This window comes from Nymphaea colorata, chromosome 6 (genome assembly GCF_008831285.2).
Source record: "Nymphaea colorata isolate Beijing-Zhang1983 chromosome 6, ASM883128v2, whole genome shotgun sequence".
In the NCBI taxonomy this organism is placed as follows: Eukaryota; Viridiplantae; Streptophyta; class Magnoliopsida; order Nymphaeales; family Nymphaeaceae; genus Nymphaea; species Nymphaea colorata.
Window position 1 is genome coordinate 1,617,891 of NC_045143.1, and position 24,597 is coordinate 1,642,487.

Here is a 24,597-nt window from a genome sequence, read left to right on the forward strand (position 1 = left end):
CATGTTTTTTTTCCTTTTGTTGTTTTTTTGAACTTTCAAGACATCTATTGTCCTTTTATTGTTGAGAGAGATTGGTAGGTGAATGTCAGTTTTAGGATGAACAATTATGACCATAAGTTAAGGGTAACGTTGGTTTTTGAACTTTTCAGACATCTATTGTCCCTTTGTTGTTGAGAGAGAGATCTTTTGGTAGGTAAATCTCTGTTTTAGGATGAATAATTATGAATATAATTAAGGGTAATGTTGTTTTTTGAACTTTCATGACATTTATTGTCCATTTATTGTTGAGAGAGAGATCTTTTGGTAGATGAATGTCTGTTTTTAGGATGAATAATTATGACCGTAATTTAAGGGTAAATTTCCCATTGTTGATAACTAACCAATACCAAATTACAGATAAGTGGACAGTGGTAAGTAAAAGTGTCAACAGCTTTCCATGTATGCACATGTACCCATCTTTTATTATTGAGGTTTTTTTTTTATAATTTTTGTGGTGAAATTTTTTCAGACCTTACTTCTGCCCTTACCATGTTCTTGTTGTTGCTTCCAATCCATAACACCTGGTTCCTTGTTCGGAGTCACACAGTCAAATGTAATTATTTAAATGTTAAATCCGTAGTGTGAAAAGGTCAAAGATTAGGCGCCATCTGGTAAATGTTTCAGTACTAAAAAGGCAAAATGAAAGAGGGGCTTTAGGGCAAAACCGCGCGCTTCCCCCCATCTTCCTGTTTCCCTCCGTGCTCCTCCGGCGACGCAGCGCCGACGGTGCAGGTTTCCGGCGTCTTATCCTCCAGCTTCGATTCCAGGCAAGCAGTACTCTCTCTCTCTCTCTCTCTCTCTGGACAGAAGCACCCCTCTTTCTGTTCATAGACACATCCACAAATTTACCGGAAAGGTTCCCTCGAACTGATTGTGGATAACACCATTTTGATGCCGTGACTTCTTCTCTGATAACACTGACTGTTTGCGCAATTAGCTTTTCCTACAGCAACTCGTACTCTAATTTTTGGATTTTTTGTGTTTATGCCTGCAGCTTCTATCGACTGCATAAGATGTCTTGGTGTACTATTGAATCCGATCCAGGTAAAAGTTGAACTCCAAGAGACTTTTTCGGATTCCTTACCTATTTGATGTTTTGAGGGTGTCTCCTAGAAACTTTGCATGGATTCTGATATACTTGTAACTTAAAACCTAAGTCAAAGAAGGATGTAATTTGGTATATGCGCAAACTCGTTCTTTCTTTCTATTTCCATGAACCAATAGTTGCACTAGATTCAAGTTGAAAATCCGTTAATAAAAGAGGTATGCATGCCTTTGCCCCAGCTAGAAGCCTCATTAGTATCGAGCTCCACCTCTAACCATGACATACTGTGATAATGGAGGCATAAAATATTCTTCACTAAGCTGGTGAGTTTTTCGGATGGAACCACTATTTCTGGTTTCTTGACGAGAGTTATTAATTGTTTGTATAACATTCATGTTCAAGAAATTAACATAGTTCCGGATAGAGCTTAGGCATGATTTTGTTATTTTTACTCTTTTTTTTGGGTATAAAATCTATTATGTACTTACCCCAGTCAACATGTGAATTTGTTTCAGTTATCTGCATCTATGTTTGTGTGTGGATTCTGTTTTCTCATAAACATACAACTAACTTATTGTTGCATTGACATGTGATTCATTTGCATCTTTCACATATAAGAAGAAAGGGTGTAGATCCACACATCTTCTCTGTGAAATTTGACCATGGTCGATGAGAATCGAGATAGTTGAGACCCATAATCACCTACCATTCTTTTGTTTAATCTGTAAAGTTGCATCCCGATTGTACCTAAACTATCTCCTGAATAAATTACCCGTGGGCCATCCGTATGCCATATTGAAACCCATATTTAAACCATATCCAAGTAATTTATACACAGTTTGCATCCAACTTGTATTGAGATTTCCATGCTGGATAGATGACTTTTTCTAAAGAAAATAAACCTATTAGGCACATTTTTTTGTTGGTATTTCTCGTTTTTCCATTATAGTATCCATATGTCAATATATCTTTGATGATTAATTATTCAGTCTCCTTTATTGCTTTGATGATTTAGGTTTCTTTTGTTTGAAATTGGCTCATCATTAAATGTTAAAAATTTTTATCTACAGATGTGCTGTATGATCGAAACATGCAATTGCTTGAAAATAGTTTCTTGGTGTTGTTATTTGTACTCTCTTACATACTTTTTCATTGTTTATTGAATATCTGATTGGTAATGAATTGGTAATCTTGTTTTGAGCATTATGTTGGGGGTAGATGTAAGTGTTTTAGTTGCTAATACTGTGTTCAGTTTCTTGGTGTTGTTCTTGTACTCTTACATATTTTTTGCTCATTCTGGTATGTCCTTTTGAAACATTTGATTGGTGGCTAAGTCACATGGGTACTTTAGTAAGGTCTGCGTACTTGTGTCGCCGTACCCATACCCAAAATGGATACTTGGACACAGTTGGGTACCTGTAGATTCAAACTGCTTAATTTTACTTTGATTTAATTTTTTCCACCTTAGTTTTCATTCTATTCTTAGGGTTATTGTTCATTAACGTACTAATGTTTTTATTTATATCACTTGTTTACTAAAATGTTGCTTTCATTTTGATTTTTTTGTGTTATTTTGCATATTTACATACATATATCCTGCCGTACCCCCGTACCCACATTTTTTAAAGTTGTCGTGTCCGTACCAGTATCCGTACTCGTACCCAAACTGTACCCGTACCCATGTGACTTAGATTGGTGGTGAATTGGTAATCTTGTTTTCAGCATTATGCTGGTGGTACACATAAGGTTTTAGTTGCTAATACCTTGTTCATATGTTCAGGTGTTTTTACGGAATTGATTCAACAAATGCAAGTAAAAGGGGTGCAGGTAAAGTAATGTCATTTGTGTTTTCTTGTTCCCTTACTTGGTTTATCACATTCATGTACAAAAACATGATAAGGAAGAGAATTTGTTCTTCATGCTTAAGATGCCTAACAAATCTGCATGTACAATATGGAAGTAAAGTTCTTCATTTATGTGCAACATGTGCTAGCTTGTAGAAGATCTAAAGTCTAAACCTTTGAAAATGCTCTTGAAAGCTCCAAATTTGCAGCCACAGCCATATACAAGTCTATATATGAGTGTGTTTGCATGCATCCATGTGTGCGTACGTGTGTGTGTGTGTGTGCTCTCTCTCACTTGCTCCCTCTTCTCTTCTATTTTTTTTCTCAAGAGCCAGTTACGGGTCAACGTCCTTTTGTGTCGAGATTAACTCCAATGTGCTGGTTCAATAAATACTTAGATCAGTAATGGGGATCTGTTTTCTTAAGATTTGGAAAGTTTCAAGATATATGGAAAAATATAGGTGGAAACAATTTATGTATTTATGTAGCATAGAAATTTTTATCTGTTTTCCTTTTTCTTATTTCTTTTTCTCTTCCAGATTGAGTTTATTTCCGCTTGAAGTTTTGAACCCTGCAGTTGGGGTAATGGATCTTATGGTTTGCTCAACGTCTGAGGCCTCATTGTGGTGCTCTTGGCTGACCAGCTTGTGCACCATGAGGATGGAAAAAATTTATATATTTACGTAGTACAGAAATTGTTATTTGTTTTCCTTTTTCTTCTTTATTTTTGTCGTCCAGATTGAAATTATTCTTGCTTGCAGTTTTGAACCCTATGCTTGGGGTAATGTACCTTATGGTTTGCTCAACATCTGAGGCCCCATTGTGGTGCTCTAGGCTGTTGATCAACTCTTGTGCCATGAGGATCTGTTCATGGATGAGTTTGGAAGGGAGGAATACCCCTTGTTCCTTGCTTAGAATGCGGCCAAGAATTTGTAAATGCAGTTTCACAGTGCGATAGGCCTAAAGTCTTTGATGTTGGATGCCCACTGAATTTTGGAATGAGCACAATGTGGGCCCCATTAATTTTTTTCACCAGCCTGCCAGAGTTGAAAAAATCTTTAATAGCCTTCATCATGTCTTGGCCAACTATATCCCAAAAGCTTTTGGTCCTGGAAAATCCCACTTGGCAACCATCAGGTCTCGGGGCCTTGTCACTATGTGAATCGAAAACTGTCTTTCTAATCTCATCAATCTGAATAGGTCTTTTGAGCATGGCTGCCTCCTTAGTGGACACACAAGGGCCATCGGAGCTCCCCTCCATCATGTTGCCATCTGAGTTATCAGCACTGTAAAACTCCTCAAACAAGTCAGAACATACGAGGTGGATTTGGGTTTGATCTGAAAACAAATTTGGGCCGATAATGAGGGTGGATTGAGGTTCTTCTTGTACTTGATGTTTGCCCTCGCCTGGGAATACTTAAAATTGTGGTCTCCATCAATGAACCAATCAACCCGGGCCCTCTGCTTCCATAGGAGATAGTCCTCTTCAAGGGCCTGCTGAAGTTCTTTGTGGAGCATGAGTTACTGTTCCCCATCCCTAACCATGATGTTGTTGGCTCGATTGTACAGCTTATCAATTTCCTCTGTTAGCTTTGCATTACGCTTTCTTGTGTGCAAGGGACTATAATTAACATGTAACTGTCTAACAATCCAAGAATCCTCAGTTGTCTTAATTCCCTTTGATATATTCATGCAGTGCCTTAATTGACTGTGAAGTAATATCAAGATAAATCTAGCATTGTTACCAAATAGTGTATGTTTGAAAAAAGACAGTTGATAAGGCAAGCAAAGGCATATTGGAAGAGGGAGGCCTATTTTTCTTGCAACTACAGAATGGTGTCGATCACCGTATACTTCTTCTCGTGTTCCATACAGTACGTGAATTGAGAAGCAAGCTCTTGCTCACTACGACTAGTCAGCATGAGCCTCTGTGTCTTCAGGGCCATGTTAAACCATTGCTTTCCATGCATTTCTCAACTTTGTCGTCCTGGTTGTATAGTATTTGCCAAGTTCACCACATTTTTGTGTGATAGGCCATTAGGGAAGATGAATGGCAGGAGTCATAATGAGGCATTGGAAGTTCTCAATCTGTTGTCCCTTGAAAATCCTTGTGGTGAAGAGCTACATGATCATCTGCGCCTTATTCAGGATTGTGTTACTGCCCTCGTTAAGACAGAGAGAAGCGAATGCAGGAAAAGATTGGACAAGGCAGTGTCCGTAGACCCTGCCCATGATAATCAATTGCTGGAAAGCATTAATTTGGTAGGAGTGCAGAATTTTTGGGGCATCCAAAACGGGCTGATGTGCATGGCTTCTTCCTGCAGATGCACAATCAAGGGATTGTACTCGATGCTGGTGTTTTGACTGAAGGCCTGAGTGCCTGCAGATATGAGAGGATTCTTGATCCGGGGAGGCAACTTCATGCCCTTGCAACTGGGGCTCAAATAGAATCGTATCTTTCTGTTGGAACTACTCTTGTTGGTTTTTGTGTCTGTGGTCTTGTGAGAAAATGGTAGAAAATCCAGATTTTCATTACTATTACTTTTTTATTTTTATTTTTTTAAATTCTTGATATTTCCGAGAAAACAAACTTCCCATTTGAAGAACCTCACTGATAAAAACCTGAGAACGATGGCTGTGAAATGTTATATTCTAGTATTTTAATTTGGTGAGATATCTGTAAGAAAATTTGCATTTTTATTTAGCACTGCATTTATTTCTATTGGCACCAGTTCTTGCGTACTGTTGATTTTGATAATTTTAGTAGAGGTAAATCTTGTTGATGCAAGAAGGAAAAGAGTGAAGGGAAAAATGAAGAGACAGAATATGGAAATTTTAATTGTTTGTGCTTGTAGTATGCAAATGATTACTTGTGCAGAGAAACATGTATTGAGAAGTGAGAACACTACTGGTGAACAAGAGCATCATATGCTGAAAAAAAAAATGAGTGACTTCACGGAGAAAGTGCCATTTGAATGCATGCAAAATATTGATACATGTATATGTATGAGTAGGTCAGAAAACAAGAAGGTTTCCTATCTTCATTTATTAAGCAGGTCATTAGGGGGCATAATGTGATAACACTGAGTATGAGACTAAAATGTTGGAACATATCATTAAAGCTTATATACTTGAGCATTAGCGCAAAAATTATGGCTTATACAGTTTCAATTTTTCAATTGGTTGAGATACCTTAGTTAGACAGGTAACTGTGGAGATAGTCATTACTAGATGGCTGTGCAAACGGAAAATGTTATCTGGGTTTCTGTAGTCATTATGGTCTATTAATTCTTTGCCCACTTCTTTGCTGCTGTGGTCTTATTAGTGATTTGCGTTTGTTCTTTAATCTTCATTTTGTTTTCTGTTTGGTGCTTTGCAAATTTATAATCATTCTTTATGAGCAATCCAATTTTGACCTGTTGTTTAGTACTCTGTTTTGCTTTTTCTTTTTTTGGCTAATAGGTGGAAGAATTATACTCTTTGGACCTGGAGTCTCTAAGTAATCTCCGGTATGTGCTGTACCAAAATTACTGTCTCCTCAAAACTTCTTTGTGGTCTTATTGGGTGTTCCATGCAACTATGCAGACCAGTTTATGGGTTGATCTTCCTTTTCAAATGGCAGCCAGGAGAGAAAGATGATAGGCTTGTAATTAAAGACCCAAACCCGAACCTATTTTTTGCAAGTCAGGTATGCCTGTATTTCTGTGACATTGGAATGAATTTAAAACAAAAAGTCACTTACTGCTAGTTAGATAGCCAGAACAATTGCATTAATGCATGTTCAAAATCAAAGATGTATCAGAAATAGCTCATTAAGCCAACCTTTGGCAAGCCCATATTTTATGGACATATTGATAGAAAATACTTTTGTTGTTGCTAAAGCATTTTGATACTGATTTGAGCTGCGGTCTTCTGATGGTGACCTTTGAGTTTCAAACATATGTTTTGATAAAACATATGGTTTGATAACTTCTCCGTTTGAACTTGAATTACTGTTTGGCTATAAGCATGCAATTGCACTTCCCCAGAATTTTGATTAGGTAGATTTGCTGAAGCATTATTTCCCACTTCTCATTCTGGTATCAAGTCCTTAAAAAGTGAAAGAATTTTGGTTTATGAATTCATATGCCATTGAAAAGATGACTGCCAGAGTCACCATAATTATCATCAGATGTGTGTGTTTCTACTTGCAGGTTATCAATAATGCTTGTGCAACTCAGGCAATTCTTTCTATTCTTCTGAATTGCCCGGATATTGATATTGGCCCAGAATTAACTATGTTAAAGGATTTTACTAAGAACTTCCCTCCTGAGATGAAGGGGTTGGCAATAAATAACAGTGAAGCAATTCGGACTGCCCACAATAGCTTTGCTAGGCCAGAACCTTTTGTTCCTGAAGAGCAGAAGACTGCAACAAAGGATGATGACGTTTATCATTTCATAAGTTATATACCTGTTGATGGTGTGCTCTATGAACTTGATGGACTGAAGGAAGGTCCTATCAGTCTTGGCCATTGTCCTGGTGGTAAAGATGACATGGAATGGTTGCAGATGGTTCAGCCAGTTATTCAGGAAAGAATAGAGAGGTATTCAAGGAGTGAGATAAGGTTCAACCTGATGGCAGTTATAAAGAACAGGAAGGAAATGTACACCGCTGAACTAAAGGAGCTGCAGAAGAGGAGAGAAGTCATACTACAACAACTTGCTGCTGCACAAGCAGAGAGGATGGACATGGATTCAGGTAAAGGAATGGGCACAAGGGGCAGTGTTATTGAAGGGTTGAACAAGTCACTTGCCGATGTGACTTTTGGAATTGAGAGTGCGACAGAGAAGATCCTAATGGAGGAAGAAAAGTTCAAGAAATGGAGAACAGAGAATATCAGAAGGAAGCATAATTACATACCTTTCTTATTTAATTTTTTGAAGATCCTAGCAGAAAAAAAGATGCTGAAGCCACTAATTGAGAAGGCTAGAGAGAAACAGTCCGCCCAAAATGAAAGGTAATTTAATGTTTACTTTCTATACATGGCAAATCAACTATCACCTGTTTTAACCTCTTCCAAGCTGATCACTGAAAGAAGATGTGTAAGTAGGCAATTTGCTTGGAATGCCTCGGTGGCTGTGGCAATCTTTTTGTTTTTGTTTTGGCCTTCTCTATTTTTCCTGTCCATTGTTTTTGGACTATTTTGGATCTCTGGTAACTACCCTTCGCTATGTATCACAGTCTCTTGATTCCGGCAACAGTTTGCATTTCTTGACCACCTTCTTGTTCCTTTTCTTCCAAACGGTTGGCGCTGCCCATCTTCCTTTCATGATTCATGGCAATGCCTTATTTTATCGCCACAAGGCCGATTTCCTTAACTCAGTACGTAATAGCTGACTACTTACAGGCAATCTGGGATACCATACCCTATGGTGTATCCCCATGGCATAATCTGCAAGACGCCGGTTGATAAAATGTTGGGAAGTTTGTAAACGTGCTACAAGGCCGACGCTAGCTTGGAGCATGTTTGAGTGGTTGTACGGAGTACCTTAAACATTACTACGAAAATAAACGGTGCAATTCAGACAGGGCAGGTTTCTTGGGATGTTTCGTCTCGCTTATTCAAAAATAACGCCGACTTTTGTCGCACCCCTAGGGGGAAAGGCAACGGTAGAGCGAGTGCATGGACACTCCAATCTCATGGCGCATGGTTCGCTGTCGACGTCAAACACATCATTGGGTGTTGTACAAATTAGAAGCCGACTAATCTCTAGTGAGACGATAGCTTTTTCTTCTCACTGGATATCTGTGAATTTATTTTAGGTGACAAAGAGGATTATTATCCATGAATCCTGAAAGCGGTGAAAAGGCTCCATCTATTCACTTTGCCAGTGGAGTCTTAGATAGCATCGACATGAATGATGGCAATGGTTCACCCCTTCAATTTATGTCTACTTAGAAATTTATGTCTACTTAGAAGCTCATTCCTCTCGTAGGAATGAAACTAGAGATGCGCCTTTTCATGAGCCTCTATATAGGGATGGAACTAGAGATGTGCCTTTTCATGTGCATTCATAGCACTTTGATGTATGTCAAGTTCCTTGAATTCCTTATTTTAGCGACAAGGTTTCGGTTCTTATTCAGACTGCATGCTTAATGTAAGCTTCTCTGGATTCGACCAGTTTGTTCCCTAAAAAAAAATTGTTGGTGATTGCGTTCTCTTCATCTCCTTTAAAGAGAATGGAAGAAGGTCCTAAGAGTGGGGTTCCTTGCTTCAGGGTTTTGCATTGCAGGGTAAGCGAGTCTCGGTTTACCAGGCCGGGCCCGGGTCAGGCTGAGCAGTCCGACGGGCCGGATTGGGCCGGCCCTTACCCGGCCGTAAGGGCCGGCCCCGCCCGGCCCGATGCCCAAGCCTATAAGGGACAAGTCTCTCCGCCCAAAGCTAAATTATTGGTGAAGATTGCAAATGCACTCAGTAATAAACTTGGGCCTTTTAAGCTGAAAAAGGTCAAGAGATCAACGTGGAGGTGCATCTAGCGGATGAACTGAGATACATCTGCCTAAACCCAGATGCTACTAAAACACCGAAAAGATAATGTAGAGAACAGTTTAGAAAAAACAAGAACTGTCATCGCCATATCTTTTAGTGCCTTAACGTTGAGCAAACCCTAAAAGAGAAACTTTTAAAACGAGTAGGTCGTTGGGGAAACATATACATATTGCTTCTCAATCCAAAGAGCTAAGATATACCCGGGCCGGACGGGGCCGGGCCGGGTACCCAATACGCCCACCCTTAGTTTTTGAATTATCCCTTTACTCGAGAGCAAGAATTGGGCTGAAATTTCATGCGCCCAAACACATTCTGCACACATGCATCGCATGCATATTACGATTCTCATCTACCCAATGAACTATGCAGATACAGAATGCACCTGTCTGTGTCTGTCAGAAGCAGCTTCTTTGTACAGAATAGTAAGTCCAAGCCTCTTTCACGTTCCAAAACACACTTGGAACACATTAGACATGTAGGCGTAGCCTTCACTGCTTAACAAAAGCAATGAGCAAAGCATAACACCACCATTAGCTCGTACTGTCTGTTCAACAGCAGGCATAACAAGAAGGGACAGGAGAACAGAGATCATAAGAAGTGAGTCCTCGATATTTAAATCGCAAAGCAACACCTAAAAGGCCTTTCTGCACCAATGATATCATCGTTAACAAGACACGAGCAGATAATGAAACAGCAGCAGAGTTAAACATGGAGCTCGGGGGTTCTCCTGTCCCTTCCGAATCTGAACAATATGGTCTGCCATGCCATTCCGTTGCCTGCCATCATCGATTTTTTCTAATGGCAGAGGCACACGAGACTTGGATGAACGAGCCAGATAACAAAAATTATTATATGGTTTTACCATAAGATAACGACATTCTTAAGCTACAACACACCGGGAAAAGAATAAACAATTAAATAGATAAACGTGCTCGCAGCGGTGACATCACACTTCATTGCATTGTGGAGCAAAAGGCAAAACAATTGAACAAAACCGTGTTACCATTGCCATCGTACCCTTCTTTTGAAACTTTCACGATTATACATGTGCAAATATTTTTTTTTAAATGCCCTAAGGAAGCACAAGAGTGTAGCACGTAGTGGCTAAGAAGAATTTTTTATAAAGAAGATTCCAACTGACACTCGAGCACACGGATGAGTACTTTGGTTCCACATAATGCAACCCCCACAGAAAAATGAGACTCGGCTTGCTTGGATTCCAGGTGCTTGCGTCACGCTTTTACTTCAAACATACTCTCTCTCTCTCTTTATATATATATATATATAAACCATTGCAAAATTTTCTGTTGCAGTGTTTTTAGCAATGGTTCTAAAAAACTGTCATCTGGCAAAAGCGGGCAGCCGGCAGATTTTAGCAATAATTTTTCATCAGGTGCTTAGGGCCATATAAATCGAACTAATAATCTCATTTATGTCAATCCGGCCAACTACGCTAACTGTTTCAAAACTAAAAGATGTCATTCTTACTCACTGAAAACTAAATTGCCCAACAGATAGATCGAGTACGTGATGCTGAGAATTTCAGAACATTTCTCCAGCAAATGCTCCAGAGACCATTTGTTTATGTCACGCCAGTAGTAATTTATTTATCGGAGTAATTTCTACCGCAAGGATTTTAATAAAGGATGAAATGTGTACTTGTAAGCGGGGACCTTACCGATTTTCTCAACCAGACGCTGCAATCAAAAGTCACGAAGAAATGAAGGGGGTCAGTTGGCATCGAATAACACAAAGGAGGAGAGATATTGGGCAGAAAAATGTGGCGCTTTCTCCCAAAACTTATTTTAGTTGCAACATAACGTTAATTACTTAATGAATTAAGCTTAAAAATTCATCACCCCAACCGAGTCAGCATTCTAGCAAACTCACCCAATCAATCCCTGACTTTTCTCATGGTCAACTATTAACAAGAGAACATTTTGTGAGTGTTTCATAAATACATTCTTAAAAGATTCATAAAACACTATAAATAATGTTTCATAAGCCTGACCTAATTTTTAAAATAGATTCATGAGACAGACATATAATATTTCTGCTGCCAAACAATTTGCAACACATGTCCTCATAATTTGTGTCATACATTGTTAGTATCTTATGAATTTTTTTTTAAAAAAAGCATTTATATACATTAAAAGGTTAGCTACAAGAAATTAAATTGTATTTTGCTATGTACTATTAGTAAATCGAATAAGTAGTAGTTAACTTGAACAGCCGAACTGACTCGTCTGAGCCATCAAATGACTTTGACCGGTTCGATACTGATCCTTGGGAAAGTCTAATGAGCCACATGATTTCCCATTATTAACAATGCATGTTTAATAGTTGTCATTCAAATCAAAATTTAAAAAATGGATGTAAATACTTAATAAAAATGATTTAAAACTTTTTAACACACCCTTTTTTCATCCTAAACCTCAATACTTAGCACTCTCACTACGGACTATTTGAAAGAAAAAAGAGAAATAAAAAGAAAATTGGCAGCTTGAATCCGAAGCTCGCCAGGTCATGCATTGACAATAACTCACTTAACTCTTAGGTTGGAGGTCAAGCTCACTTTTGTAATTCACACTAAGCTAGAAACTATATTTATTTCAAGTACTAGAACTTGTAACTATCATTAGTATGATCAGTTTTGATAGAAAATTTGCTATGGATCAGGTCCTGCGGACATAGAAACATAAACATTCGATCAAGTTCTAAAGGTGGCATATTGAGGATGATTGACTTTTTAAATTTATCCTTGTATATTTTATCAAAATCATTTTTTATTATTCCAATTCTGCAGAAGTAAACCCAAATGGAAAACAACACCAGTGAAGAGAGTGCGGTTCCGTTGTTTCATGAACAGTTTTCAAGGAAGGAGGGGATGGGGATGGTCGGGGAAGAAGAGCATCCCGAAGCACCGGCAAGAGAGGCGGAGGAGGAGAGGGATTGGTCCGACTGAACAGAAGGCAGCCATTACTGTAGCAATCATAAGAAACAAAAACACTCCATCATGAGTCAAATCGACGTCGCCACGTGGCCCTGCCTCGAGCTGAAACCTGTTCTGGGCTGTGCCACACTCGCCGAAGATCCAGGGGGACCGACCTCGAGCTCAAGGGCAGCTAGAGATCAACCAGCGCAGGCCCCTCTCGTCCCCTTTCTCTTTTCTCTTCTTAACTCTTCAACTTTTCAAGTTTAAAAATGGAAAGCAAGTCTAGAGAGAGAAAGGGGAAGTTCAGGCGAAAAGTATAGACAGTCTCTTTTTCTGCTTTTTACTTTATGTGGGGAGAGAGAGAGAGAGACGACTGGAGACTGGAGAGGGTCTTCGAAGTTCTCTCCTCTAACCGGCCTAGCTCTTAGCGCAGGGTCACCGGCAGAGCAGAGCAGGCGGTTGGCCGGGGTTCAAGGGAACCATAGGGGCGAGGAGGAGAAGGCTGCAAAGGAGAGAGCACGCGAGGGGCAACGGCGTACGGTGTGTGTCTCCAGGTCACCAGCTGCGGCTGGTCTCCTAGATGCTCCGCATTCTTCTCGATCCCATATCACTCCCCCACCTCACGCACTCCCACGCCCTCTTTCTCTCTCTAAAAATTCTCTCTCTGTCTCTTGTTCTCTCTCTCTTTCTTTCTGTAAGAAAGTCTTCCTATAAATGAAAGGGGAAGTGGGCAGTCGAGATCTCGATCACAGTCACAGTCTCACTGCTTGAGTATCACCATCAACTGTGATCACCAGCTCAGAAAGGCAGAAGCAGAAGTGAGAAGGGAAGAAGAAGGGGAGGCCAAGACGGGGTTGCCAACGTGGATGCTGGCCCTTGAGGCTGATAAATTGGAGGCTGATATGCACCGCCTTCTCACTTTGCTCCTCCACCAGGTTTAATCTCCTCTCTCTCTCTCTCTCTCTTTCTATATATATATATATATATGCGTGTGTGTGTGTAACAATGGCTGATCATCTCCCGTTGTTGCATAGGGAGTGCTGGACGAGCAATTCTTGCAACTACAGCAGCTTCAAGACGAGACCTCTCCCAACTTTGTAGCAGAAGTAGTTACCATCTATTTCAGAGAAACTGAAAAGCTTTTGACAAACCTCCGAAAGCTTCTGTAAGCCTCTCTCTCTTTCTATAGTTTCATATATAGCAATTCATGAAAGTTTCAGTGCAATTGCTTCTCAATCCTAATGAGGAAAACTAAACTGTTTCAATATCTTTTGGACAAAATGGGATTAAACGAAAAAGTGCTGAGAGAGAGTTCACGGACTATAAAAAGATGGGGAAGCATTTGAACCAGCTAGTGGGCAGCAGCTCCAGCATAGGGGCCAAACGAGTCAGAAACGTGTGCTTCGCCTTTCGCTCCCTTTCTGAGCAGAACAACAGAGCAGGGTTAGTACGATTCCTGGTAGCACCATTTTCGTCGTTCTTCGTTCCTTCTGCTCCTCTTGCCATCCCTTTGTCTATCCCCAGATAGAGAAACATGCTTAAAGGAAGTGTTTCTTATAATTAATTCGTGGTTGGCTGTTGTACTCGCAGATGCTTGCGCCTTTTGGCGCACCTCGAGCACGAATATTGCCTCCTCAAGAATAAACTACACGAGCTCTTTCAGGTGTTCATTGAGATGCATGGCCGTTTCCTTTCTTTATAACTAAATTAAGCAGCTTCTCTTGCAGAAATTCCCTCTCATTTTCAATGACTAATTTTTACTGTGGTTCGCAGATCGAGCAGCAACGCGTCTTGGCAGCGGGAGTGAGATACCCGATGGTGCTACAGTGAACAGATGCTTGGCTGTCAATATGAATCGTGACACTTGGTCGCCTATTCTGGTCCCTCACTCACTCAGTTTGCTAGCAAATTTCACGGACAAAACGAAAGAGAAGTATAGGAAATGAAACCTGAACTGGCATGGCATGCAATGCAAAATCAAACAACCTCAAAGAAGAGAAAGAAGGAATGATCATTCGTTCAGTTGTAACAGTTGTTCCCTACATGATGTCTGAATGAAATGAAATGAAGATGCATTGCCTTGTCTTCTTCTTCTTCTTCTTCTTCTTCACCAACTCATCGATCAATCTGAGTTCCCAGTTCTCGTCATCATCATAACATACGAAGTACGTACTTTACTTAGATTGGTACAAGCAAATTTATATTTCAACAGATCAATTCAATTCTTAAAGATAAAAAATCGCAAAAAAGATCCATTGGTTATTTTTGTTGAGGGAGGGCGGTCGGACACAGTAGACGAAGGTCAAGGCGTGCACCGAGAAATCTCGTCGGCAGTCTCCTGCCGCTGCTGCTGGCAGAACTGAAAAGTCTACGACCTCATTAATTGTTCCTGTTATGAATGTTGCACATGAACAGGTTTCGCATCAACTGACTGTTTGACTGGCGTCCGGAGACAGTCAAAAAACTCATTCTTCACTTTCCGCCATTAATTTGTTGGCCATGATTCGACAGTGGAATTTAACGTCTCGCGAATATCTAACCGTTGTGCTTTACTCCATCAAATCAATATCTGTCAGCAAGCCAACTGATACAGCTTCTTGATGCTTACAAGTGCAAGTTAATGCGTCTAATTAACTTCAGCAAACGCTTTTTCCTTTCTTTTTTGAATTTCTCTTGTTTATCTCAACGGCCATCTTGTTGACGCAAATTAATGTTAACCTGTATTTAATATGCATATCGTCCGGATACCAGTACCACATTTTAGAGCTTTGTTTTGAGGAGAACAACTCAAGGTCAATGATGAGACTGAGATGGGTGTGAAGGCAGGGATGACAGTAGGACTGACAGATCCGGTCTCTTTCTGCTTCTTGTTTCTATTGACGACTGTGGCAGTAGCCATGCATGTAAGAAGCGTTCTACGCCATCCTCTTTCTGTGGTGAGGACGATTTCTCTCTTTCTGTCTCCCTGTGATCGAACATAAATTAATGTGACGAAGACAGAATAGTTTACGCTTCCTAGAGCTATTTTTATTTCCTTTTTCAAGACCAAAATTATTTCTTGTTGAATGAAAAACCGGGTAGTCAAGAGAAGTCCTCTTCCACGATGATAATACTTCAAACTAAGATTTTGATTCCCGAAATTTATGTGACCTGTTCTACCCTCCGGATTTAATTTGCCGCGCTTCGGTTCCTTGTTTCCATGAATTGATGATGCCTCTCGATATACCTGGGCTTAAATAAAGTTTTTTTTTTCATGATTTTAAGTAGCTAAAATCTTGGACATATACATACTTTTATGACATGTCAATGTCTTTACTGTTTTGTTTTGCATGCACAAGATACTTACAACCCACCACTCTGAAAAGAAAGCAAATAACTCTTTGTTTCTAGGGTTTTGGGTGGTAATGATATTAGAGACAATACTATATGGTAATAATGCCCATGAGCATCAAACTCGAGATTCACTTGTTAGACCTCATATGGGCAACTCCAACAACAAAATTTTTATTTATTTTTACATAGATTTCACATAATCATTTACTTATTTATATATATTGTGCCCCTTCAAAAATAAGAATTTTTATAACAGTGGCTCATAACCAAAAATTTTTGGCTCCGCCTATGCTATGCCCCTTGAAACATCATCCTCTTCCTTGCTATTCATAATGTTTTAGTTGTGTTTTCGAAATTTGTGAATGAAAAATATAAGGATGTTTCGTCAGTTAAATCATGCTATCTGAATGTATGCATGATCATGTTAGACCTGCATGTTAATGGAATTGATCGAATTTGAATGGTGGATTTCGAAAATAGTTAAAGATGAAAGGATTACTTATGAATAAGTGAAGCACGCATGACTTACGTTGGGGAAAGGAAAGCTTTCTCTATTTCAAGCCACGAAAAATTTCAGAAACCCAAAAGACAAAGAATCCAACGAAGCGATCCCAAAAGTATTGCACAACAAAAAGCCAATCTTCTATTTGTCTTTTCTTTTTTCAGAAGCAAATTAACATGTTTTAGATGAGTCATGACTCATGATAGAACTTTTGAATTCGGTGGCTTCAGACTATTTGCAAGCCATGTTTTCTTCTTTAATAATGACAACTAGACTTGAAAACAGATAATTACTCCCATGGACTATCTTCTGCATTCTATGAACATCATGATTCATGTTATATAACTCCAAGAACTAGAAAGAAGGTTTGTCTTTTCTAGATCTCGGATCAAGATGATGACAGGCAGTTCTATTTGAAACTACTGGACGAGAACATTTGATGGAAAGAGTGTAGGAAAAGTTACGCCTTATATTTACAGGTGGTGAACCGTTCATTTATGCCCATTAATGCTAAGCTTTTCAGGAAGCTTAGATAACACATGCTCCCACCGGTTCAGAAAGACTCTTATAACTGGAGCTAAAAGACAACAATGAACAGGTGAAGCTGCTAATACACAACCTCAACTACATTAAATAAGATCGGTATCCTTTGGTTGTGTCCAATAACCCTTCATATCGAAGTGGAGATCATTTGTCATCAGTTTGTCAGATTACGGGCCTCAGCAGAACTAACTTTATAAATATTTTTTTTTGAATTTATATTTCATACATACTCTGGTTCAGATAATTTGAGTTAGATGTACGTGTTGGACATGGTTGACAATATACTGATCTGGTCACTTTGTGTGGTTTATTTTTACCACAGTCATGTTTCTTTAGCCTACAATTTGATCCAGCTTTAGAACAGTATGGCTAATAAGTTTACCATTCATACAGGAGCATATAAAATTTTCAAACAAGACTGAGGAAACCTAGTGAAAAACATAAGTTCGAGCTTACAACCAGTAGTAGAGCTACTGTGAGACTGGTGTTGGCTACTGCCACATGTCAGCCCTTGAAATATTTTATTGTGATGGAGCCAGACCTGGGTCCAGTTGTGTGGGCATCCAGGTCAGTGTCCCGTAACCACCCATCCTACTAAGCTAGAGTCCGGAAGGTGTCCCTCAGCGAAAATTTTCTGGGTACGTCACTGCTTACAACAAGTAAGCTAAAGAAGCAACTTACTGCTGCAGTACTGCTACCATAAGATGATTAATATATGTCTCTGCTTCCTTTATCTCCATTTATCTGGCAAGTAAAGGCTAATTCCCAAGGTCATGTATGATTTGCTTCTCCAAATCTAGAAGAACTTCAGTGAATAATTACCAAGTTGAGATGTTGCATCACGAAAGTAACAGGCAATTTGGATGTGATCTGAAAGAGGACAGCCGTGCAGTAGATGAGAATTGGTTTGAAGTCTGCCATTTTTCTCAACCATTTATCATATGGTACTCAGAAAGATAAGGAATACAGCCATTTTGGGGACAAGCCCACTTGGAATATGTTGGTAGCCTCTTTCCTTCAACCACCATTTCAAGGTTGTTTTATATGATAGTGTACAAGCAAGCTCCAAATTTAATTTGGTCTAATTTCTTGATCAGGACACGAAACGAGTCTATTGCTTGCTTCCACTAGTTTCAATCGTACAATAATCATGTTCCACAAACCATAGGTCAGGAACACAACTTGTGATCTGGTGAAGGAGAACAAATTAGAAATTAGTTGAATTCAAAGCAATCAATTAAGTCTTGTGCCTGACAAATGCGCTTTCAAGTTTTCTCCATATTTCTCGAGTCACCCTCCAAATAAAAACGTGAACTAGAGGAAAACTGCTTCCCTCAAAACTAACTATCTAAAAAAATAGAGGGATATATATAAGAAAAAAATTATAGAGTAAACTTTTTGACATATATTTTAATATTTTGCTTTGAAAAGAATAATCTTGTAAATTCTCTTTCAATTCACGTTTTGTATTTGGAGCTAGGCAGTGACTTGATAATTATAGGAAAAACTTGACAGCCAGTTTTCTTAGATATTGAATTAAGTTCGGCGACCATTTGTAACTCGCTCAAAAGGTGGATGCATTTGTAACTTTTTTCTACATATGTTATGTTTCAAATATGTCATCAGCATGGATGAAGCGCATTGCGGAATAGGAGGGGAAGGGTTGATGTACATGCCTGAAATAATCGACCCATATCATCCATACTGCTATTTAGTTTTCCATTATCAAGGTGTGTTTTCTTTTTGCCCTCTTAAAAATGATGGTAGCAATCTGCAAGGGGTTATATGCAACATAACTTGTATATGGATTTTCAGCAGGATATAAGTCATGAACAAACACAAAACACATCTGGCTTTACATATACGCACAAAGATTCTACGGTCCACCCAACTGCTAGTTTTTATCAAAACAAGAGCATATCGATCTCACATGATTGAGACTCTGGATACACCACAAAGATGATCCAAGATAGATACTTTAGATCCACATCGTGAAGCTGATCTAAGTTTCTCGACAGATACAAACCAAACATAGATTGAAAACTAAGTCCTTGAAGGGTCATTTGGCGATTAGAACAATAGCATACTGTTTCCAGAGATTGAGGTATATTTATAAAAACAGTGTGTTGTTGTTTTCATTGTCAGACGATCTACAAAAGGCCGTTTGGCAGGTGGAACAGTTCTTAACTGTTCCATCACTAAAAAAAAAATGTTTAAATGTCCATACATACTTGCTCCAAGGTAATTGTCAACAAAACTGTCTCCTATTCTACCACTCAAAGCTCCTTGACTCCAAAAGCCAACTTCACTCCCTTTCTCGTTTCCTTCTCATTTGAAACGCGTTGCTCCTGGAGCACTTTTTAAAAATATGCAGCCTTCATCACGTGTTTCACAGCATAACAATTTGGTCAATTCAGCATTTAGAATTTAGGTACATATCCAAGTTCATTGCTAATGGCCGGTGCCTTCCGCAATTCTAAACGAAGATGTTTCTTTAAAGTCTTGTAGGTAAATGCATGGAAAGATCGCTGCCTTTCAGACAAGGAGAAGGTCAAATCATGTACAATTGAAGAATGAAGGCTGTAAACATCTCTCTCTCTCTCTCTACTGTAATTTCCTTTATGGCAGGGGAGTTTCCAAGAACCAGACCTGTCCCAGGTGCCGCAATAAACCGGAACCTGTGGCACGGCCTACCACCATGCCCTTTGAACATGGCACTAAAAAGAAATCCAGAAGTCCACATGTGACAAGCTTTTCACTCAACGTGCTTCCTTGTATCTCTCCACAGCTGCTGATCTTCTATACGAATTCACATCGTGGTATACCGACAAGTATTGAACAGTTGAGCTTATTTTGAGAAAATACCAAGAACACACATACGAATTCGGAAAGAAATCTCTTCTTTCAATAGCTTCCGCACAAAAGTAGGTTAGGAAATCGCTGGTATCAGGTGGCGGAGTCAACACCAGCGCATGAGAATCGTGGTCTATGGCCCAGACGTTTCCTTCTATCGGCTAACCTGATTTTCTCCATACCTTCTTTCTTCTCTCTCTCTCTCTCTCTCTCTTAACACCCCCTTCTCCTTTCCTTCCTCCCTGCGTTTATTACGGTCTCGTGTCTAAACCCCCTCCGGGGCTCTGAACGTGTGAGCGCCGGACCGTTTCTCTCGCATTTTGTCCCAAAATGACTTCCCGGAAGAGCCCGCCTCGCGGATGCAAGAACCCACCTGAATCCGCTGCTTCCCCTCCTGAATCTCATGAACCACCACTGCGCACCGTTGGAAGCAAGAAACTCAAGGAAGACGACCATTATGATGCCGGAGACGACGGCCTTGGCACCCTCAAGATGATGGTCATGATGATCCGTGCCCTGGCAGCTCCTCCCAAGGGCTTCCACCACAAGGCTTTCAGCCAATCTGCTCGCCATCCGGTTCCCGGAAAGTCCCCCATGGTGTGGTGGTCTCGCCCTCTCGGACAGGTCATACTGGAGGTCCTGAGATTCCACCCGATTCCTTGTGCATTTGCCGTCTCCCTGCTCTTCTTCATGGGGGTTGAGTACTCCCTGCTCATGGTTTCCCCTTCTTCCCCTCCTTACGATCTGGGATTCGTCTTCACCCATAGCCTCCACCTCTTCCTGGCTCGGCGGCCCTCCCTCAACACCATCCTCGCCGCCCTCAACACGGTACTGTTCCCTAATCAAATATCTGTTTACTGTTTCATTTGCCCAAATGCGTCATAGATTTTCTCGCCGTTGCTCGATTTCTCCGATGGGTACTGAAGCATGTCGCCGGCAGACTAAATCTTTTCCATTTTGTTTTCTTTTTCTGGCACATTTATGTTTCTCTCTTTTGGTTTTGGGATTTTAAACGCATGGTGGTGATCGTGGTTGTGACAAATCGGAAGCAGGTGTTCGTGGGGATGCAGACGGCCTACATCCTGTGGGCATTGCTTGTAGAATGCCGGCCGAGGGCAGCCATCGCCGCTCTGTTCATGTTCACATGCCGAGGGATCTTGGGCTACGCCACTCAGCTTCCGTTACCAAAGGTAATGAAAACCATTCTCTTCTCCCCATTTCATCCTATTCAAAAATTGTGCACTTTATGAGAATCAACTCCTGATGTCAGACGATCCAATCTATCGGTGGAATCGTATCAAAGATTAAAAAGCATTCTTAAGTGATGCCCAGCTCAACGCCTAATATTTATTCGGAGGTTACGGCGCATGTGCAATTCCTGCGCCCTAACTGTTTAGGTACTAGTGAAAATGATAAAGTTTTTTAATAACATCAGTACTTAAACAGCAAATCATTGGCACCGTCTACCCAATTAGCGCCAAAGAAGATTAGGAGTTCAAACTCAAAGGAGTTACAATGGCTCCAAGGAATAACTTTTTAAAGAATCTTTCAAGTTTCAACAGTTCTAACTAGACTAGTATGCATGTCTTACTGCAAAATGAAGTACTAAGGACCATCTATGTGACCTTTGAATGTTAGCGGCCGGTCAATATGCGGCCGGCAACACTGGAGGTCCCGACTTCAAGAGAAGAAAATCGGTGATGTTAACAATCCATAATCCACTCTGCATCCTGCATTTTCTTATAGTAGTATAAGGTCGATGCTTGGACTCATTTAGGTTTTACTTATTATAAGTGGGCTGGATCCTTTGTCATCAAAGAACATCAATGTCACAAAAAATAGCGGTGGAAAACTGGGGTCTAATCCACGGTGTGGCACGAATGGCAGGAATTTCTGGGTTCCGGCGTGGACTTCCCGGTGGGGAACGTTTCTTTCTTCCTCTTCTTCTCAGGGCATGTGGGCGGCTCCGTCATCGCCTCCATCGATATGAGGCGGATGCAGAGGTGGGAGCTGGCGTGGATCTTCGATGCCCTCAACTTCTTGCAGGGGCTGAGGCTCTTGGCCACAAGGGGCCACTATACCATCGACCTGGCCGTTGGCGTCGGCGCCGGCTTCCTCTGCGACGCACTAGCCGGCCGATACCAGGAGATCAAAAGCACAAGCAGCAAGGACGCTTGGTCACCCACCGCGACCCTTCAGCAGCAGCAGCTCGTCCCGGTCGTCCAACAACCTCTGCTTGTTTCCAAACCACATCCATCTACCCTATAGTTTAAACTTTAACACGGTTGTTGCAATTTCCTGTTGTTTTGTTCAATCACAGTAATTTCTCGACACCCAAAAAGCAAATATATATATATAGAGAGAGAGAGGTTCTTCTTTCTGGTTGTTGATTAATGAAAGCAAGAGTTCAGTTGGCACAGAGAAAAAGAAAAACGGGGCCATGGAAAGGAGGACGGTTGAGTTTCTTAAATTAGAAACTTCACTTATGATACACCACCTCCACATATTCGGCGGATTCACGGCAACGCCGCGTTGTTTGGTCCGTGGGTCCGTCCTCCATTGACAGAGAGGCGATTGATAGCGAGGGGGGCGCGGGGGGCAAAATATGGAAGACATTGACAGAAATTGTATGGGCCATGGGAATGAATGGGGAATCTGCAGATGGGATCACGTGACAGCTCATTGGCATTGCGGATTCTTTGTGGAGGGGAGGATCTAGGCACAGTTTGGGGCGGCCACCGGATTCCTCCAAGTTGTGGAAAAGTCCGCTCAGCTGTCAGGAAAATGGCTTCCTGCCAGCTGCTCACGACCACTCCGTCCACAATTACAAATGTATTGGCCCTTTCGAAAAGGTCGGATGCCCTCGCCGGCGAAGTTTCTGTGTGTAACTGAGACAGGTGTTCCAACCAGCCATTACGCCTTTAGTTTTTGTTGGAAGATCATCTCCATCCTTTTTCTTTTAAAGCATGTTTGTTAACTGCACAGACGTGAGCTCCAAATTTAGTTCACTTAAAAAATAATCGATAAAGTCATCATGTCCTTGGCATGTTTATACCTCATATAAGATTTTTTTTTAAAAAAAAAAAAACTTAAAACTAGCAGCCTGAGTTTTTTGCCGTGTGAACTCGCGTTTGCATCTGCAAAGAGAAAGAAGTGATCCATGTGAATGCTTGAACTTTGAAAAAAAAGGCACCCAGATTTGTCAGAGATTTACTCAAAAACTCATTCACAAGTTTTTCTTTCTCTTATTTTGGTTTTGCGGTTTGTTTTTGTAGTTAGAAGGCTTTTTTTCTTCAATTTCGTTATATATTTTCATTTCTCTCACTTTAATTTAAAATATCTTACTAATTAAATAATGATCATATGGATTGATTACATGTAAGTAGATAATTTGACTTTTCGTGTAAATTTATATTTTTTATTGAACGTAGCATAGTTTTGATTAGCTAATATATATATATTATATATCATTATTTTTACTTGTTTGCATATCGAAGAACCACTACCCCAAAAATAATTAGTGCCAACGATAGTAGCATGTCGGGAGAGGCTACTGACGGTGGTCAACCGTCGAGAGAATACTTGCAGCGTGAACACCCTAAACCGTTTTTGTTCTTTTCTATCGCCAGCTAAAAATCGTTTGATTCTGCTCCACCAATGTAGCTCTTTCTCTCTCTGTCTGAATCAAGGGCTTCCCAAGAACACAAGAGCATAGAGTTCTTGGTCGTTTCGTTTTTTGGTTCTAGAATGAAGAAAAGTCCCTCTCTTGGAATCGAGGGTTTCCTAAGCGTGGAAAAGCAAAGAGTTATTTGATCTCTCGTTTTCTGGCTCTAGAAAGGGACAAGGTCTCTCCCTTGGAATGGAGGGCTTCCCAAGCGCAGAGGAGTAGAATTCTTGGGGCTCTAGTTTTTTGGGTCTGGAAAGAAAAAAGGTGAGCTCGAATGCCACCTCTTTATCTCCTTTTTCTTCTGCATTGATCGTAGGTTTGTGGTTGAGTTAGGGCGTGTTAAGGCATCACGTGCGCAGGCAGCAGTAGCAACTCTGCCCCCTTCAGCAAATGATTCCCCCTCTCTCTCTCTTTCACCCCTTTCTTTATCTACTGTGTGTTCTTTGACATGGTTCTTCACTAGTGACAGAGTATGCTGAGTATCATCTGCTTTGCGAATTCGTTTTATTGTGCTTCATTTTCATTTTTCTATTGGGGACCAATTTGGTGATAAATGTGCTTAATTTTCATTTTTTGACTTGTTGTTCCTGTTTTGTGGTTGGGTATGAAATTAGGTGCAGAAGACCAACTTTGTGGCAGGGTATGCCAACTTTGTCAAAAGGTTTGAAATCCTTATTTCTATTTTCTAAACTCTTCTGTTGTTCTGCATCAGCTTGGTCTCGTTCATTTGTGGGTAGTGAAGATAGATGAATCCCATCCTTTCATTGCACCTCTAATAAGGAAGGAATGGAGTGAGGAGGAAGAATCGATCTTCAACTATAAGTGTAGTTTATGCCGGCAGATGGCACCCTAGCATTTCTGCTCTTACGTGTGTAAGTTTGATCCACATTTTTTTGGATAAATTTTCTGATGCTAACTATGAATGTAGACGCAGATGGCCTTCTGCTTGGCTACTTTGTCTACTTTACAAACATATTGACTTCTATTTAGCTTATTGTATTCGGTTACGCATATCAAGCTCTATTTAGCTTATTGTATTTGGTTATGCATGTCAAGATTCCTGCTTAATTTAATATTTGTCATGCTTTATCTTCTATTGTCATATGTAGCAATGTTCTTGAAAGCAACTCGTATTATGCTGAAGGCTTTGACAATTGCTTGTTATTCCTTCATCATCCACAAGGAGGTAAATCTCATCTCTAGCAGTCGTATCACCACAGTTTTCTTTCTTTTCTTTTCTTTTTTCTCTTTACCTTTTAATGTCATGGAATCATTTACTTGTCCACGTTTTCTTGAAAAGTTGG

At 40.3% G+C, this 24,597-nt stretch overlaps 3 protein-coding genes across 3 annotated transcripts; all 3 read left to right on the forward strand.

Annotated features, from left to right (window-relative positions):
- Positions 1 to 647: 647 nt before the first annotated feature.
- LOC116255784 (ubiquitin carboxyl-terminal hydrolase 2) lies at positions 648 to 8,188 on the forward strand. The gene is made up of 6 exons (XM_031631789.2): positions 648 to 806; positions 1,034 to 1,083; positions 2,865 to 2,911; positions 6,391 to 6,437; positions 6,514 to 6,616; positions 7,122 to 8,188. The coding sequence occupies exons 2-6, from the start codon at positions 1,053 to 1,055 to the stop codon at positions 7,929 to 7,931; spliced, it is 1,038 nt and encodes a 345-aa protein (XP_031487649.1). The 5' UTR covers positions 648 to 806; positions 1,034 to 1,052; the 3' UTR covers positions 7,932 to 8,188.
- A 4,510-nt stretch (positions 8,189 to 12,698) lies between these two features.
- On the forward strand, positions 12,699 to 14,430 carry LOC116256558 (pseudo histidine-containing phosphotransfer protein 6). The gene is made up of 5 exons (XM_031632954.2): positions 12,699 to 13,330; positions 13,430 to 13,560; positions 13,695 to 13,838; positions 13,986 to 14,058; positions 14,169 to 14,430. Exons 1-5 carry the CDS (start codon positions 13,262 to 13,264, stop codon positions 14,223 to 14,225), a joined length of 474 nt encoding a protein of 157 aa, XP_031488814.1. The 5' UTR covers positions 12,699 to 13,261; the 3' UTR covers positions 14,226 to 14,430.
- Positions 14,431 to 19,713: 5,283 nt separating this feature from the next.
- On the forward strand, positions 19,714 to 22,004 carry LOC116256072 (phosphatidylcholine:diacylglycerol cholinephosphotransferase 1-like). Its single transcript, XM_031632227.2, has 3 exons — positions 19,714 to 20,454; positions 20,679 to 20,816; positions 21,514 to 22,004. The coding sequence occupies exons 1-3, from the start codon at positions 19,957 to 19,959 to the stop codon at positions 21,892 to 21,894; spliced, it is 1,017 nt and encodes a 338-aa protein (XP_031488087.1). The 5' UTR covers positions 19,714 to 19,956; the 3' UTR covers positions 21,895 to 22,004.
- Positions 22,005 to 24,597: the final 2,593 nt, after the last annotated feature.